We start from the raw sequence: 18,024 nt of genomic DNA, 5'->3' as shown, positions 1-18,024 counted from the left end.
CTGAAGGCAGCTCCAAACCACTGAGCCACCTGGGCTGCCCCTATCTGGCTCTTTACAGGAAAAATTTGCCAACCTCTGGTCTAGACCTAGGAAAGGAAAGGAACTAACAGCTTGAAGATATGGGGAGGGAGGCCGGAAGGGTGAAAGGAAGAAGGGGTAGGTTTAGAGAGCTGGGACACCAAAAAAAGGCGGAGAGAAAACCATTAGGGTGGAACCACCACCATGCCTTACTCTGTGGGGATCCCTCCTCACGTGAGTTGAGCTACAGAGTAATCTTGACTGAATTATCTACATTTATTTGGGTGAGTTCCTAGATGAAGAAAATGGATTTTTCTTCAGTCTGTCCAAACAGGCAGCATATAAACAATGTAAAACGTGAGCACAGGTAATCAAAAACGTTTTAATGATTAATGTTTAGACATTATTTAACAGTGTGGATATATCCAGATGAGCTAAAGCACACTTTGACAGCACACTATTGAATGTTATAGTTTCTGTATTGAAATATGTAAAGACATTTGCAAACTAGTACCTAGGAAGACATACATTTACAAATATACACATTCTAGATTTGATAAGGTAAATGTAAACAGATGCCGTGACTCCCTCCAAACAGAAAACCCACAAGACTAATAAGAGAACCAACTGGCTCCCCTAATATGAATGTGCAAAATTAAAGCATGATAAACTGATATTTACATAAATATCAAACCAACAATTAGTTTATACATTGTCGATGACCTTCTAAGATGTGTCATGAGTGGTTCAATGACTGGTTTTTCTCCCAAGGGAGAAGGTATTCAGAGTAAATTTCAACACTTTAAAATGACACACACAACAGTCCTTATCTGTTTGACCACTGCCTCAAGGGTGACAGACATGATTTTATGATAAGCAGTCTCACTTTTAAATAAGCAGTTCTACACACATCTTTAGATTCTAGGCAGAAAAAGAAAATTATAGGTCCTATTAGATTTCACCAAGCAAATTATCTCTATCCAATTTCCCAGTTCTCTTAAGCTGTAGCTATCTGTTTAATTTTACCTTAAATTTTTTAAAGTCCCTTTTTCCCCCTTTATTCATTTTAATAAGCTAGGCACATTTTACAAGAAGTTTGTGTCAAAACAGACAGCAGTACAGAAATCAATCTAAATTTGGACCCTGGCAACCAGTTCCCCATTGCTCATCTATGGGAGGCTGTTGAACGTAAATATTCAATTATCTCTTTTGAAAAGTATACATCTTCTCTCTCACGAGTGGAAAAGCAAAAGTGGGCATTATCTCCTGTATAAAAACACTTAGCACTTCAGAAATTTTAAATGTCCTACTCATTCTACATACTTTCTAAAATCTTGAAGACAAAGAATATATATTTAAGGTTTCATCAAGACTGCTTTAGAGCTCCCCCCCCTTTTTACATTATCAATAGTGGCACTCAAAATAAAAAAATAAGATCTGTTAAAAAGTTAAACTGACCTTCCACTAGATTTGAGCCTGCCTGATTTAAAGCCAATATTATAAAACCGAAGGTGCCTTTTCTGATTTCACATGTACAAGTCACTTGAAATTATGTGTCACACACTAGTTTCATAAATCATGGTCTTTGATTTTTCTAAACAGAGCTATTAAAAACGAATAAAAACTTGAAACATATCCTAATTTAAATTAATAAGCTTTGGGGCCCTGCTTTTTAAATTTTAAGGCATGTGTGTTTCTCTACTGTAACAACATTGTACAAATTTACAATCACATGCATGATCTACAGTAAAAAAAAAAAGTTTGAATTACAGTGTTTTTAAATTGTGAATCACAATTCAGCACCTATCATGTTATAACTAATAAGGCAACAGCAGTGTTGTATACTACAATAATACGCCCTCCACAGTCTAGCGCAGGGGTCGGTGAGAGCCCAGAAATGTTAAAAATCTTATGCCTACGTGTATAATCTGTATACATTTTCTAGGGGTTTGGAACTGATGAGAGAGGTCCTACATGAATCACACTATTGTAGGCCGGACTAGTTACAGCAGCTGTTAACGAGCATCGGGCACAACTCATACTGTGCTTACAATCAGACGATGGGTTTTGGAGGTTTATCAACTCCTCGGCTTCAATCCTTCCGTTGCTTCCTCGGCTTCACATTGTTTTCCAGGGAAGAAAAGCTGTTGGTGTGTCCGTTCACCGCAGCCACAGACCCATTCTGGTGGTCCTTCAGATGCTCTTTCCTCCGCGAGGCCCCCTTCTTGTTGTAAGTCTGAAACGCATCAGGGCAGATGGGTCACGTGACCGGCTGTTCTGCTGTGGGGTAAGGTTGGGGAGTGCCCACTTCCCTAAGCCTAGCCTTGATTCCCGTTAGGACCCAATGCCACTGGGATGGAAGGTCTGCAGTCCAGCAACTCTGGGAACATTTTTTTGCCATTCGCCATCACTCTTCCTTTTCTGAGGTATAGCCCGAGGTAAGTTCACAGGGGCAAGGGCTGTGATATAAGTGCTATTCTACAGATGAAGTAGGAAATGCAAATTATACTTCAGTTGGCTTTACCCTCTTGCATCTGGAGGGCAGGGGAAGGGGGATTCCATGGCCATATCAGTTTCTCCCACTCTAGTACCTCTCCCATCACTCCTTTCTCTCATCTTCAAAATTTGCTGGTAACTTCAGCAACTGCTTTGGCCTGTATGTACAAAGTGCAATGTTGCTATAAGCAGTTAAAACAGTGTGATTTTGGTTTTGTCAGGTCCTATCCTTCAACCTCCCTCATGCCTGAACAATGTCCCAAAGTGTGGCATAGATCACCAGTGCGGCTGGACCATGGGCTCACTCGAACACACCACCACCCCAAGGGTGTGGGATGAAAGGTGCCGGTGGGCATAAGAAAGGGGAATGTGGCAAGGCCCCCGCGTGGCTGCGCAGCCAACTGGACTTTACTGCCTCCACATCCCTGGCTTCTGCCCTTGCTCCTGACCTCTGGTGCCTGCCCAGAACCAGGCACTGCCCACAGGAGTAGGAGCACACCTCATCCAGGGGAAACTGGGAGTTGCAGAGTGACCAACTGGAGATGATCTGCCCTAATTGGGCCCTTCAGTGAGTAAAATTTACCTTACATCATGCACTGGGGAATGAATGAGCCCCCACATCTGAGCAGTGGATGTGTGAGGAAACTGGGACAAAAGGGCAGATTTCTATCTACAGCTGAGGGCTATGAGACTGCTAAATGAAATCACCTGTCACGTGTCTGCAGAAGTCTATACACTTTCCTAAAATCTTGAAGACAATATATATTTAAGGTTTCATCAAGACTGCTTTAGAGCGCACCCCCCCTTTTTACATTATCAATAGTGGCACTCAAAATAAAAAAAATAAGATGTTAATAGCAGATCTGTTAAAAAGTTCGGCAGTAGAGAGCCTGCTGAAAGCTCTGCGTTCCCACAGGAATCCTCAGCTTCCTTGCCATAGATCTAGAGCTCTGGGGTCTGGGACAGATTTCAGTACCTTCTCTGTTGGCAGTGGTCCCCCTCCCAAAGATAGGGACTGCCTTGTCACTGGGACTAAATTAGAGCCCACTGCCTGGCACACAGCACAGAGGTTCTACACATCGTCCTCCTTAAATGAATAGATGAGGGCTTCTGCTGGAATGATCTCAAGTCCCACCCAACTGCCACAGATAGGTAAGACTCACCTGAATATAGAAGTTTGTGAAGAGAGCAATCAGAGAGATCATGTATCCAATCTGGAAGTACAGCCACCCAAGGGGGAATGAACACGGCCAGATGACCCCACAGCTGGTCTGGATGATTGTCAGCACAAACTGAAGCTGGTGGGAGAGAAGGGACACAGCTGAGCAGCGCAGCCACCGCCCAAGGACAAGGTGCCACACCAGATGGGCTCTCCAGCCAGCATGCTGAGTGTGTGGTCAGACACTTACAGGCCTTTCTGTAGGTGAAGCCACTCCATAAACACCAAGCATACATTTTATGCATAAATTGCTCCTGAATTGCTATTTATGTGTCATGGTCAAATGTTTCTTATCCCCTTCTTACTACTTAAATTACCTTTAAAATTCAGACACTAACAGTACCATATACTGTATACATGAAAATTGCTAAAAGCAGATCTTAGAAGTTTTTGTCACAAGAAAAACAACTGTAGCTATATAGAATGACTTCGGATGTTAACTGAACTTACCAAGTCATGTCACAATACATACATATACCCGATCATTACAGATCATTACACCGGATACTTCATACAATGTTACACGTCTAGTACAGCTCAGTGAAATTGGGGAACAGAGGAAAACGAATCTCCCCAACACACAAGCTTTAGGGAGTCCATATAGAGATGCAAGGCATTTTTTTGTTTGCTTTACATCTTTAAAAGAGAAAGGAAGGGTGTGGGGTGTATGTTTAAAGAAAACCAGTGATGCTGCTATGGGATGTGCAATTCCATTGGCCACTTTTCCTAGTCCTCTTTTTTATGAAGATTTATTTATTTGAGAGAGAGAGAGAGAGAGAGAAAACAGGACGAGGGGCAGAAGGAGAGGGACAGAGTCTTTAAGCAGACTCCCCACTGAGCATGGAGCCCAACCCAGGGCTTGATCACATGACCTTGAGATCATGACCTGAGCTGCAACTAAGAGCCAGATGCTCAGTGGACTAAACCACTCAGGTGCCCCAACTTTTCCTATTTCTCATTCATGTACTCTCGGTTTGAAGAAGGCTGGTCAATATATTTAAACTTCTATCAAGATATAATGCTTAAGTCCAGGTGATTTCTGATGAATAATTTTGTTTTTTGTTTTTTTTTAATGAATAAGTCTTGAAAAGCAGGTGGAAACACTTGGAGAAATAGGGGAAAAGTGTTAAAATGAGGTGTGGCTACTGAGAGGCGAGTCTTCAAGAGGAATAACAACAGTAGGGGGCAGGGTTCTGCCCACAGAATTTCTGGCCCAGCTCCCAGGGTTTCCATGCAGGCCTGTTTGGCTTTTTTTCCTTCTCTTTTTTAAGGTACATATTCAGGCTAAGAAATAACTAGGAGTGATGCTTAAAATGAATCTAGGCAAACTAGGTGCAATCTTCTACCTCAAAGGGCAGAGCTTAATAGGGAACCAACTTTCCCAGTCTATTCTTTTAAATTCTGCTTTTACAGGGCTGTGGCTGTGTGGTATAAATTGATCTCTGCATCACTTCTCAAGTGTAACAAGAAGGTTAAGAACAATTATCCTTCCTCACAGGTGGGTGAAAAAATTAACAAGGACTAGGGAGCAGCTGGCAAAGAGGTGATAATGAAATGTCAAACACATAAGTAGCTCAGACAATCTTCTCAGATGTTTTTTTTCCAGATTGTTATTTTTAAATACTGAAAAACCACAACTGACTTGGAAAGATTGGCATCAGCTTGGTTTCTTTAGAAAAATGTGTGATAAGGCAAGGCTAGGGTGGGCTAAGGCTTTAGTGTTTAAACCCCTCAGTCAGCTAAGCTTTGGTGACTGCCTCAGTGTCCTCATCCATGAAGTGGGGATCACTTCAGGCTACTGGAATGGTCCACATAAAACTGCTTACTTAGCATGAGTGCTGACACATTATACACTCAACAAATGTGAGTGTTTAACATTAGTAGTACTAATGTTAATATTCAGTTCATGAAAAAAAATCACAAGGGGAGAGAAACAGGCCTCTATCATATACTGACAACTCTGGGAAGCTTCAGAAAGGATGGTAGGACATAATCACCAAATGCCAACAGCTGCTAGGTGGCCCTGGCATGGTAAACCTCAGGAAGGAGGTGGTCATCTAAAGCACAGTGGGTGCCATTCTCGCCAACAGATGCTTTACTACATGGGTGCCAAGAGGTCACCCGCACCTATCCTGCTAGATGGTTCTCACTGCCCAACAGCTATAAGCACGCAGGACTCCTGCTATCCCACAAGTCCTTCTAGAATTCTTGGGAACACAGGAGGCAGTGGTCACTTCGTATTCTGGATAATTTGGAAACACACATATGTACACAATGCTTTGTGCAAAACCTAAGGACAAAGGACTGAACCTGAAGTCAAGAAATTAGATTCTAGTCCTTACATTCTACAACCTAACTAGCTGTGTGCCCACAGGCATGGTTTCCTCAAGTAAAATTAAAATGCTCTGCTCTGTCCACTTCAAGGAGTTTAACTGGATCAAAAAAAGAGAGGGTGGGAAAGGCACATAGCAGATCCTATTAAATAGTAATAAAGCCAGGAAGAGCCGTCCACTAGGCAGCAAGTCCTGGGGAAAGAGGCCGAGGTACTTACCAGTTGCCCCTGAGTGATATACTTCTTCCACCAGAGGTATGGACGCATGGAAGGGACAGATGACAGGCCATAGTACGAGTACATCAGGACATGGATGAAGCTATTAAGTGTGGCACCAAAATAAGCTGCAAAACAGAGGGGATATGGGAAAGGAAATGGATCAGTGTTTTATACATAGCAAGTTAAAGAAAAAAAAAAGATTCCTTTCAGATCTGAAAAAAAGATGCATTTAAAAAGGGGCTGGCAAACATGGTAGCAGCAAGCACCACACGGATCTATACTCAGAATTCCGTTTCCAGTGGGCAGGCAGCTGCTGGGATGCTTTACAGCCAGGGTCAGCTGGAGCTGCCAGGCAGACATCTAGCGCAAGAGACAGAAGGCCACCCCCTCTTGCCTGGGCTCTGGAACCTAATGGCTTTGTCACCAGACCCCATCAACTCCCAGTGCTAGCTGCTTTTCTTTTTTTCTTTTTCTTTCCTTTTTTTTAATTTTAAGATCTTATTTATTTATTCATGAGAGACACAGAGATAGAGGTAGAGACACAGGCAGAGGGAGAAGCAGGCTCCACGCAGGGAGCCTGATGTGGGACTCGATCCCAGGACCCCAGGATCATGACCTGAGCCAAAGGCAGAGCTCAACCACTAAACCACCCAGGTGCCCCACTAGCTGTTTTTCTTTACATGGCCAAGTGCTTCAGGCTGCTGTGCTGAAGGCCTGGGGGAGACAGCTAATGGGCAGTACGTTCAAAGTTGGCTGGCTAACACATCTGCTGAAGTTTGAAGAGGCCTTGGAAGTTGCCTCCTTGTTACTTCCTAGGACTGCAGTACTGAGGCCATATTATTTTTTTTTCAACAATACAATCCAGAGTCCAGTTCCTTAGAGATAAAAAGATTCCTCTTTTATCACATGCTTTTCATTTCCAGTAGAACCACCAGTTCTTTTTTTAGACTGTCCGTCCTCCTCCCCCACAGCGGGCAATCCAGTAGGGCTCTCCAACTTTCCCACATGCAGTCAGAGGTACACAAGACTGGGGTCAGGGGAGTGTTTACTCCTGACTAGGACAGTGACTGTGTGACCTTGGACAAGTCACATCTAGTTTCTGGTTGTTTTTTTTTGGGCATTGGGGCTAGTTAAAATCTGCCACCCTGTGAGTTCTTTGAAAATGTACTTTTCAAATGTAATGAAACACTGTTTCTATTAGAAAGTTAAGTCAGATAATGAGAAGCCTGAGCTGAGATGGTGGGGGGAAAAAAACCCACAAGAGGAGGGCCTGGAACCTGAGCTCTACCAAACCTTCTACTATCTCATTTTCCTCCCAAACCTAAGGGAGCTGGGTTTGGCAAGTTACCTTCCTAGTTCTAAAATCCCATGACTATGTGAATCTTGGTGGGCCAGGTTAATCCAGGGTAGTGCCATTTTAGGAAAAAAACATGTGAATAGACCCAAAGGTCCTCAAATTTGTCAGAGTGCTGGATGGCAGAAATTTTGATCAGGATATTTGTTAGAACTTCTCAAACTAGGGCAGCCCCGGTGGTCCAGCGGTTTAGTGCCACCTTCGGCCTGGGATGTGATCTTGGAGACCCGGGATCGAGTCCCACGTCAGACTCCCTTCATGGAGCCTGCTTCTCCCCCTGCCTGTGTCTGCCTCTCTCTGTTTCTCTCTCTATGTCTGTCATGAATAAATAAAGTTTTTTTTTAAAAAATAACTTCTCAAACTAAACCTAAAAGAGACAACTTAATCTCCAAAAATTGTAAGAGACTTCAGACCATAAGCTTTCTAAAAACAACAGACATCCATCTTTGGGAATTTACTTCAGATTTCAGCGCTTGCCACTGAAGATGCCCTGCTAACCGTGCTTCATGGGAGGCTCATTATATTAGCACAGGTGCAGACTTCCTTCCGTGCTATTCAACTAAAGCTGTATTTCATCATTAGTCTTGTGCCCTGGGACTCCCTCACAATGGTGTGGTTCCAGCTTTCTGGCCTGCCTCTACTAGTCAAACATCTTCCAAATTGTAGAAAAACAAGGACTAGAAATAAACTGGAACAGTGTCTTCTGTCCCTATTTCCTAATATGCCCCAGCCTGGGAATTTGGTATTTCCCTCACCTTGCCAAGTCAGCTAGAAAAAGGTTTTTGTCAGCTTACTGAGTGCAGAGGCCACACAAACTATCGTTAAAGCCAACTCGGACACAAAGGTAAAATGTTTGACCTAGAAATCCACAGAAACAGCACCTAGTCTCTAAAAGCCTTGGTTTCAACTTAGCCTTTCTGCACACACCTATTTCCATCACCGCCCACCCCTCGTGCCCTGTGTTAGACTTACAGTGGCCGCAAGGGACCCAGTTCATCACAAACCACCAGATGTTCAGCATGGAGGCATGGTGGTAGACATGCAGGACTGTGATCTGGTGGTTGTTCTTCCGTAAGATGAAGAAGAAGGTGTCCATGAATTCAATGAGCTTGGAGAAATAGTACCACCAGAGGACACGGATAATCTAAAGGGAAGAGATCACCAATGTTTCTCTGGAATATTACCCCTGACATGTTTTACTAGCCCTCTCAGAATCCCAGGTTCACCTCACTGACCCCTAAAATCCTTCTGCAGCTGGGAGCTCTGGTCATTCTCAGAGTGTCTCTAACCAAAGAATACTGGGGGGACAGTCGGGGCAGTTTGGAATGACAAGAGGGAAAATTTTAAAAGAAGCACTGACATCCTTCAAAACTAACAAAAACAGGAGGATCAAAGTTCCAAAAACCCTAAAGCCTGCCTATTCCCTCTGGAAGAAGCTGCAGAGCCATTGGAACAGAAAAACCTGAGAGGCACTTCTGATTTCAGTGACTGGTGTGGGGGCAGGTGACAGGATAGGAGGCAAAGAAGAAAAGGAATCAGAATTTTCCATGTCCAGTCCCTGCCCAGTTAAATACGTCAAACAGCTCTAAGGAAATGACTGCCCATCTGACCTTAAAGCAGCAGCCTTTTATTTAAAACAAAACACTCAGAGTGGAAGTCAGAATCTAAAAGACCACTCTCAGAGATCACTTTGAGGAATGATTACATTCAGAGATGTTTATTCTTATGATCCTGTTTATATAAATGCTGACAGAGGTATGCATTTTTTTTCCTGGCAATTAAAAAAAATTTTTTTTAAAGATTTTATTTTTTAAGTAATCTCTACACCCAATGTGGGGCTCAACTCACAACCCCAAGGGCAAGAGTCGCATGCTCCTCAACTGAGCCAGCCAGTGTCTTTTTCTGGAAACTGTTAATAGGACTTACTTTACTAAATGAAACTTTTGTTTTCATCTTACACCTCTCATGTTGTTCAAATTTTCGTACTATGTGGGCATGTTTTTTAAAAAATTCTTTAAAAAATTTCAACAACAATTACCTTGTGTGTGAGGACATGAACCATTTTGTGTTTTGTATAATTAAAAAAAGAAAACGTTTTGAAAAAGAGAGAGACTGTACCTTCATATCTGCTTCTCCTGCGCTGCGTGTACCTTGACAGAAGAAGTTGTACCTGCCTTCCCATACTCCTGTCACTAACTAAAAAAATAAAGGAAAAAACCAATTACCAATATACCAGAACTAGGTAAAGACCTATTCAATTAAACTTCATTGGTTTCAGAATCACAATTGACCTCAGGCTGGCTGTGGCCAAGTTTAGTCTTTGCTCTCAGCAAAAATCACAATGATAGGGAGTGTGAATACCGGGAAGCCTCTATTTCACAGGGGATGGACCGGGAATCACTCCAGGGTGCTCCCTTACCAAGGTGGCTCTCTCCAGAATTCTCAATTCCCTAGGCTATTTCAAGGCCTTGACCAAACTGATGGCAGGTTTTGGGTCCCGTCCTGGTGAGCAGCCTCAGGGGAGATCACACCTTCACCTTTAGCCCTTCTCAAACTTGAGCGTGGTACACCAGAATCCCCTCAAGGGCATGTAAAACTGGGATTGATGGTGTGTGTGTGTGTGTGTGTGTGTGTTTCTGATCCAGGAGGCCTGGGGTGGGGTCCAAGAATTCATATTTCTAACAAGTTTCCAGGTGATCCTGATGCTGCTGGTCCAGAGTCCACCAAGAACCACTACTGTAAAATCTAGGGTAATTTAGTCAGCCTCGCCTTCAGTATCTCCTGTTGCCATGTCATCGGCTGGGTCCAGGAAGCGGCCCTCTGTAGCGTCACAGAAAGGACCTGAGAATCAGGCTACATGCAAGCTCTACATTACACAACTACAGTATCATCAGCTCTCTACGCGGGCCTCAATTTCCTCATTTGTACACAGTGAGGACGCCTGGCCTAGATGAGATGTAAGGACCCACTGTAACTGTCCAAAGAGAAGGTTTAATTTGAACACCTAATCAGGTGCTATTCCTGAGGTGCTATTCCTTGTCCATGTAAACCACAGCTTCCTGCTTCTTCCCAAAGCCTACAGTGATCCTGAATTCTCCTGGTGACTTTCTCTCTGAGGGCCAGTTGGGACTCTACAGATGGGGAAAAATCTGAGGTGGCCAGCCTGGTCTGCCTGATCTCAGGTGCCTGATCTCAGCTAGCACCCAACATAAAAAACTGGCCCTGGATCTCAAAGTGTGTTCCCCAGTCCAGCTGCATCAACATCACATGGGAACTTCTAAGACCTGGAAATTCTTGAGATTGCCCTAGAATCAAAACTCTGAGGGTAGACCATCGAGGGAGGGCCTCAGAATCATGATCACAGACCCTTTGAGAACTGAATATGGCAGTTTAAAGTGTGGTTCCCAACCCAGCAGCATCAGTATCACCTAGGAATTTGTTAGAAACAAAATCTCAAGCCCTACTTTAGACCTTCTGAATCCAAAATTTCTGGGTGGGAAGCCCAGCTGTGTGGCAAAAGGCTGTTTTACAGGTGACTCTGCTGCAGCTAAATTTTGCAGATAGAAAGGAGAGAAAATGAGTGGGAAATATCACTGAGGGAGACAGCATGAGACTCCTAACTCTGGGAAACAAGGGGAGGTAGGCAGGGGGATGGGGTGACTGGGTGATAGGCACTGAGGGGGGGGCACTTGATGGGACAAGTACTGGGTGATATGCTGTATGTTGGCAAATAGAACTCCAATACAAAAATATACAAAAAAATAAATTAAAAAAAAAACCTGCCAAAACAAAAATAACAAAGTTTGCAAACCACTGGCTGAAAGCTGTGGTTCCCACTCTAGTTGCCTAACAGGATCACCTGGGGAGCTTCTAAAACCGGCTAACACCTGGTCTCGCTCCATCATGAAACCAGAATCTTGAAGGGCCTTTTACAAAGCTCTTGAAGTACTTCCAACCTGCAAGTAGGAGCGGAAACCACAGGTTGCATGTTGGGTAAGCAAGGGAGGAATGACAAGGGCCCGAACAAACGGTTAAACTTCCAGCTGGTCTGACTTCAGAAATGCCAGCAGTGGGTGTGGCCAGTGTACTCTCACTGAACGCCCTTCTCAGAAACTGCTTTTTCTTCTATTAACTTCCTTTCTGTGGTTTGCCTGCCTTTTGGCTTTGTCATCTTCTATACATAAAAAAAGTATTAAGTGTTAACATGGTTTTCAAGGCCAAAGACCAGCAGAGAGAGGGGTTTGGAGTACACATGAGGGAGGCATCGTGATGAGAGTCTGAGTTAGGAAGCAGAAGGCTGGGAGCTGGGGTCAGTTAGGCTGGCATCCACTGCAGCCCGAGACCTGAGGGAGCCTGCTAACTTCCTCAGGGCCTGGGTGTTTTTATGTAAAAGGATGAGGTTGGTCTACATTACCTCTAAAGGTTCTGTTCTAATCTTCTACAATTTCTATATTAAGACTTTTAAAAAACAGACCACACACAAATGATGCTATATTTCACTATCTTTAAAAGACCAACATCCACAAGGTAAGTTATTAGAACATACATTGTCCTTTTGGACAGTATTATGCTCTCAAGTCATGGCCGGTTAAGCACACCACATGCAGGCCATCCCAAGTTCCAAGAATCAAGATAAAAAGCTAGAACCCAAAGTGGGGTTGGGGGGGGGGGGTGCTGGCATGTATGACCTCTGAAGACCTATGGTGGAAAGAAGAGGGTATGGTCTCCCCCACCCTTCCTTCTACCCCATGAGGGAACCAATGAATTATCCTCTGTGGATGGAGGGTCCAGAAAGGGAAGAATGGTTCTTGAGGAAATTTTCACAGGACTACTGCAAATGATAAAAAAGTAAGGGCAACACAGCAAAGTTCTTATGAAGATAAATGTATGCAATTCAAAAGATACCTTTATTTAAAACAATAGCCTTTACTTGGCAAAATTAAAAATTTATTAACCAGGATTGTCCTCATTAGACATGCTTTTTGAAATTATAGCATCTTATGAATTCAAAATTTACTGTTTTTGTTTGTTGAATCCTGAGACACTGTGGGTTGGTCTGCTTTTGCCAATTTTATTTTATTTTATTATTTATTTTTAAAAATATTTTATTTATTCATGAGAGACAGAGAGGCAGAGACATGGGCAGAGGGAGAAGCAAGCTCCCTGTAAGGAGCCTGATGTGGGACTCAATCCCAGGATCCCAGGAGTACGACCTGAGCCAAAACAGACAACCACTGAGCCACCCAGGTGCCCCAAGCTTTTGCTAATTTCAGAACAGGATAGCTGGTTGTGTGTGTGCGCGCAGAGGTACAGATGACTGTATTCTTGAATCCTACCTAGGTAGGAGAGGGGATAGGCAAAGGAGCTCTCTGAGGAAGAGGAGGACTGATCTTTCCTTGTAACCCCTAGGTACCTCAACCTCAGGGTAGACACAGACTGAGAATGGATGTTAATTCCAGCAGAAGGGACTAAGGTCTTTCAGAAGGCAGCCAGGCTGGACTGCCTTGCTCCTTAAGCTAATTACCTTAAAATTTCATTTGTTCCTCTTCCTATAAATGAGAAAGAAATGTCTGTATCTAAAAACACCCACCATCTCTAAGAGGTGAAAGAACTCCAGGTCTTGGGCGGTGAACTTCCCCAATACTGAAGCATAAAGCAGGTACACAAACTAGAAGCTCTCATCCAGTGCCACTGCACTGCTCTGAGCCCACCATCCTCTTGTCCCAGGAGGGGCTTCCTGCGGCCCCTGGAGTAGTCCTCCCTGCCTCCCTCACTATTGCTACTCACCACTGTTCCACTGGGGCCCCTGGGCCTCCCAAACCACTAAGTTCTGGGTTTAAAACCCTTCAGTGACCCTTAGTGCCTTAAAAAAAATTTTTTTTAAAGATTTTATTCATTCATGAGCGACAGAGAGAGAGAGAGAGAGAGAGAGAGAGAGAGAGGCAGAGACACAGGCAGAGGGAGAAGCAGCCTCCATGCAGGGAGCCTGATGTGGGACTTGATCCCAGGACTCCAGGATCATGCCCTGGACTGAAGGTGGCGCTAAACTGCTGAGCCACGGGGGCTGCCCCTGCTCAGTGCCTTTTAAAACCCAATCCTAAACCATAGGTGCAGAATTCACATTCTTCCACCCCACCCCTGCTCCCCCCAAGCTGACCTTCCACCACCTCCCTGACCTATAGTCAGACGGGCCCTGTTGCATTCCTCACCCACCTCACAGTGGCCAAGGGCAAAGAGCACAGGTTTGGGCACTCACCTAAAGGGCTTTAATCCCACGTTCAGCTAGGTGACCTTAGACAAAGGTCAGTATACCTCTCTACACACACCTCAGTTTCTTCACTCCCCAAATAGGATAAAAATAGCTGTCCCGCCTCTTAAAGTTGCCATGAGAAGTAAATGAGATGGATGGAGTGTACAAATGCTTATCCTACCCAATCTGGTACATAGGATAAACACAACAAATGTTAGCAGTGACCATTAACTTATTCAACTGGAATGCTGTCTGCATCCAGGTATCCCCAACTCTAGCTCTTAAAATCCTATCTATTCTTCAAAGTTTGGCTAAAATTCTCTTTTCTTAAAAAAAAAACCAAAACAAACAAACAAGAACGTTATTTGAGAGAGAGAGTGATTAGAGGGAGAAGGAGAAAGAGACTCAAGCAGACTAGACTCCCCACTGAGCATAGAGCCTGACATGGGGCTCAAACCCACAACCCTGAGATCATTACAGGACCCAAGAGTCATATGCTTAACTGACTGTGCCACCCAGGCACCCCTAAAATTCTCTTTTCTTCATGACTGTTTGCTTGGGAACTCCAGCCTGAAGTCTGTCCTCCTTCCTCTAACCTCATCCTGCCATGGCTCGTTGATATTTGCTCATATGCTCCCTTTCAGCCTTTATTGTTAAAGGGTCTGTTTTAAGCTCTTTGGTAAGCTCACAGAAGGGGGGACTGTGACTCCTGCACCCACAGAACCCAGCACGCTGACCTGTACACGAGAGGTGCTGAATATTGGCTAAACTAATGACAAAGAGTTCAAGGTCCTGCTTCTTACACCCCTCCCCCCCCCCCACTGAAATTAAGGCCTAATGTATTATTCATAGCCAAAAAATACCTTCAAAAAGATAAAAAACCCAAAACCAAAAAGATGTCATTTCTGCTTTGCAAATGGAGAAAATAAAACATGTGAAAGTATTTTAGTGAAACTTGAATGACACTATTCATCTGAATTCTGTTCACAAGATGGAAAAACCAGTCCTCATCAAATGTCATAGTGGGGGGACATGGAAAGTTGAATTCTCAAATATCCTTGGCTTCAGAAGAGATAGAATAATTTTAAACATGAGGACCAAGCCCCTGAGTTATGTTTATTCATCTAAGACTCTTACCAATTCTCCATAAAATGGGCCAGTATTAGAAGGTTCTGTTCCCCCCATCTCCCATGAGAGGGAAACAGCATGGGCTCTGCAAGGCTCTTCCTTCTAGCGCCCCCCCCCCCCCCCCGCAACACATCAGTGGAGACAATGCTCTAGTCAAAGTTACCTTAGCTACCCTTAGAGCTTTCCCTTCAGGGCTCAGGCCTGGCTTCCTTCCAGAGAGCTGCTTTAGTCAGTTCCCCAGAAATTCAACACATTGCTGCAGACACTGCAAAGTGAGAAGGCCCAGGAGGCTGGACCACAGTGAGGCACCAAAAGTAGGAATATAGGTCTCTCTACCTTGGGCTTCTGGGAATCAGCTCAAGAGCACGCAGGACTGTACCTCAATAAAAACGGAGGCCAACAACAAACAGCTTGCTACCACCTGCACAGTTCCCTACACCACCAACTACTCTAAGAGCAACTGAGCATGCATTATTTACTCTACCTGGCTTTTCCCAAGTAATCAAAATACAAACAGCACCACTGCAAACCATATGTACTTTCTCCTTTCTGAAGTGAAGCAAACTTTAATTAGATCAAGAGCATGAAAAGAGCTGTCATTAAAGCCGAACTAGAAACTGTCTCTTCTTATGGGACAAATTCAATAATTTGAATCACCAAAGGAATTTTCATGGATCTGTTCATTTAAAGTAGGGAAGTTAGGTGAATATCACAGCTAGGTCTGGATGATGCAGTTCATGGAGTGAATCACTTCTAATGGTGAGAGGTGACTTCTCATCTAACACCACATTTAGCCACAAATAAGGTATAATCTTTAGTATGATAACCATTTCCAGGGCACTCTCTGGAATTCTACCAAAGCATCTCAAGAAACAAGGTCATTTAACATTTAAAGAATAAGCAGAAGAATGTCATCTTGGGGGGACATACAGCCCTTCATCTCAATATCTCAAAATGTCAGAGCCACAAGATAAGCATTTTCCAAAGGGCTGGCTGCTTTTAGTGTTAAGGGCTTGGTGAGCTGTGTGGTTATTACCCCCAATCAGATATATCCATCCAATAAAAGGTAATGAGAATACAGACTGTCTATACTGAAACTCAAACTGCATCTGTAAGAGGACCTCAGGGACATTTCCAAGTAACACCAAGTGTGCCTCACCTTATAAGTTAGGCATCAGTGATGATGGATTTGTTTTGGTGTGTTTCGCATAGTATTTCTGTGTGTGTTTACAGTAGGGGAGTTGGTTCTGCTTTTTTAAATTTGTTGCATTCTCAGAACCAGTGTTGTGTGGGGGCTGGCATTTTCATAGCTTTTATTGTTTCTTTGTGAATGCCCAAGTGTGTATTTTTTAGACTTGGTACAAGCCCATGTTTTTAATAAGGAAACAGAGATGAAAAGTGATATGGGTGCCCCAAAGTCACATAGCTTTTTGGTGGCACCAATGGGACTAGCACCCAGGAATTCTAGCTTTCAGTTCAACTGCAATCTCAAACAGGAGTTCCATGCCCCTCTGACCTCCCTTTTTTTTTTTTTAAGATTAAAAAAAATATATTTATTCATAGAGACACACACACACACACACACAGGGAGAGAGAGAGAGAGAGAGAGAGAGAGAGGCAGAGACACAGGCAGAGGGAGAAGCAGGTGCCATGCAGAGAGCCTGACGTGGGACTCGATCCTGGGTCTCCAGGATCACGCCCTGGGCTGCAGGCAGCACTAAACCGCTGTGCCACCGGGGCTACCCCCTTTCTTGTTTTTGAATCCTTAATAATTCAAATGGGGTACTACTCTATCCATGAAGAAATCATGGGAGAGTAGACTTTTACCTGAATCTTTACTTCAGCAGATGTTTGGTTTAAAATTAACCATCAGCTGCTCCAAAACTGAAGGTATCTAGTTCTTCCAGGGTTTAGCTGGCTGCTCTCGGCTGTGCTATTATGGAAAAGGGTCAGGTCAAAGCATGTGGCTTTGAATTTCAAATCTTTCATGCCCAGACCATAAGGATGCCTATTAAAATAATTTCACACTCATAACCTCCAAAAGTGTTTTGTTTTCTTTATGACCAGGAACACCCTTGGGATTCTTGATGAATGGAATACTTATGGTTAAGTCATAAGGACAAGTTCTGTACACTAGAGAAGTCTTCATAACAAAGTACAGAGAAATAGCCTGTCCTCAACCCAACTTGAAACAGGCATTTTCCTCTGAACCCTAGACTGTGTCCTTTTATGCCGGCAGTCCTGTTCTCTCAATGCTCAGGCCTCCTGAGGAGTGGCTTCTGCTAAGTAGCTGCCACAATCGAACAAAAAATGTGCATTTGATAGTTCATGGGTGTCAGTGGTTAGGGAGAGGAAAACCTTCAGCTAAGACTCAGCATCTTCAGACAGTACTGCACAATGGTTTGAGGCACAGACTCAAATCCCAGGAATTCTCCCTCTGCAGAAAGTGTGCTAACAGTACAAGGAATAGTAAAGGAATTAGTTCAGTACCTGGCATAAGGAGGCACTATATACGTCTTTGCTATAATTGTAGCCAGATGTTTGCAATTTCTGCTTCCCAAGCACCAAAGCCCTTGACTAGGTCTGAAGTGGTGTTGCTCCTACTGTGCACCGATGCTCTGGGCAGGGCATCCTTTGCATAATTTAAAGAGACTTCTCCAGCCTACCTACTAACTCTTGTTTTGCAGACTAAGTCTGCTCTGGTGACGTGTTCTTTGTTACACCAGTTGCAGGGCCAAGTTACCAAAGGCATGCAGGGTCAATTTAAAAAGTCAGGCCTAGCTTTGGACCAACTTCAAAGCTTGCACTCTACTGGAAGGGAATCCTCTCCCTTCTGCTGGATGTGAGGAGTGAGGGGAAGGCTGTCTGGGTTGTAACCTTTCTCCATTTGCCAAATAGAAGGCATTCTCTCAGGGCAATGCCAAACTGAGGGGAACATGACTGAGTGGGATGCTTCCACTCCCTGAGAAAAGTTTCCTTCTGAGCATGGAATTTCAGTTGCAAGGGAA

At 43.8% G+C, this 18,024-nt stretch overlaps 1 protein-coding gene across 1 annotated transcript in view; it reads right to left on the bottom strand.

The window, feature by feature from the left end:
* Positions 1–380: 380 nt before the first annotated feature.
* ELOVL5 (ELOVL fatty acid elongase 5) overlaps positions 381–18,024 on the bottom strand; it is a 76,199-nt gene continuing 58,555 nt past the window's right edge. The window contains exons 4-8 of the mRNA XM_041725599.1: positions 9,757–9,834; positions 8,611–8,782; positions 6,285–6,409; positions 3,678–3,812; positions 381–2,254 (exon numbers count right to left, since the gene is read on the bottom strand). Of these exons, the coding sequence (XP_041581533.1) occupies positions 2,111–2,254; positions 3,678–3,812; positions 6,285–6,409; positions 8,611–8,782; positions 9,757–9,834 (654 nt within the window). The 3' untranslated portion in view covers positions 381–2,110. The remainder of the gene's footprint in view (positions 2,255–3,677; positions 3,813–6,284; positions 6,410–8,610; positions 8,783–9,756; positions 9,835–18,024) is intronic.

This window comes from Vulpes lagopus, chromosome 1, assembly GCF_018345385.1.
Source record: "Vulpes lagopus strain Blue_001 chromosome 1, ASM1834538v1, whole genome shotgun sequence".
Lineage (NCBI taxonomy): Eukaryota > Metazoa > Chordata > Mammalia > Carnivora > Canidae > Vulpes > Vulpes lagopus.
The sequence above is the reverse complement of the archived record's forward strand: the minus strand, read 5'-3'. Positions and strand labels throughout refer to the sequence as shown.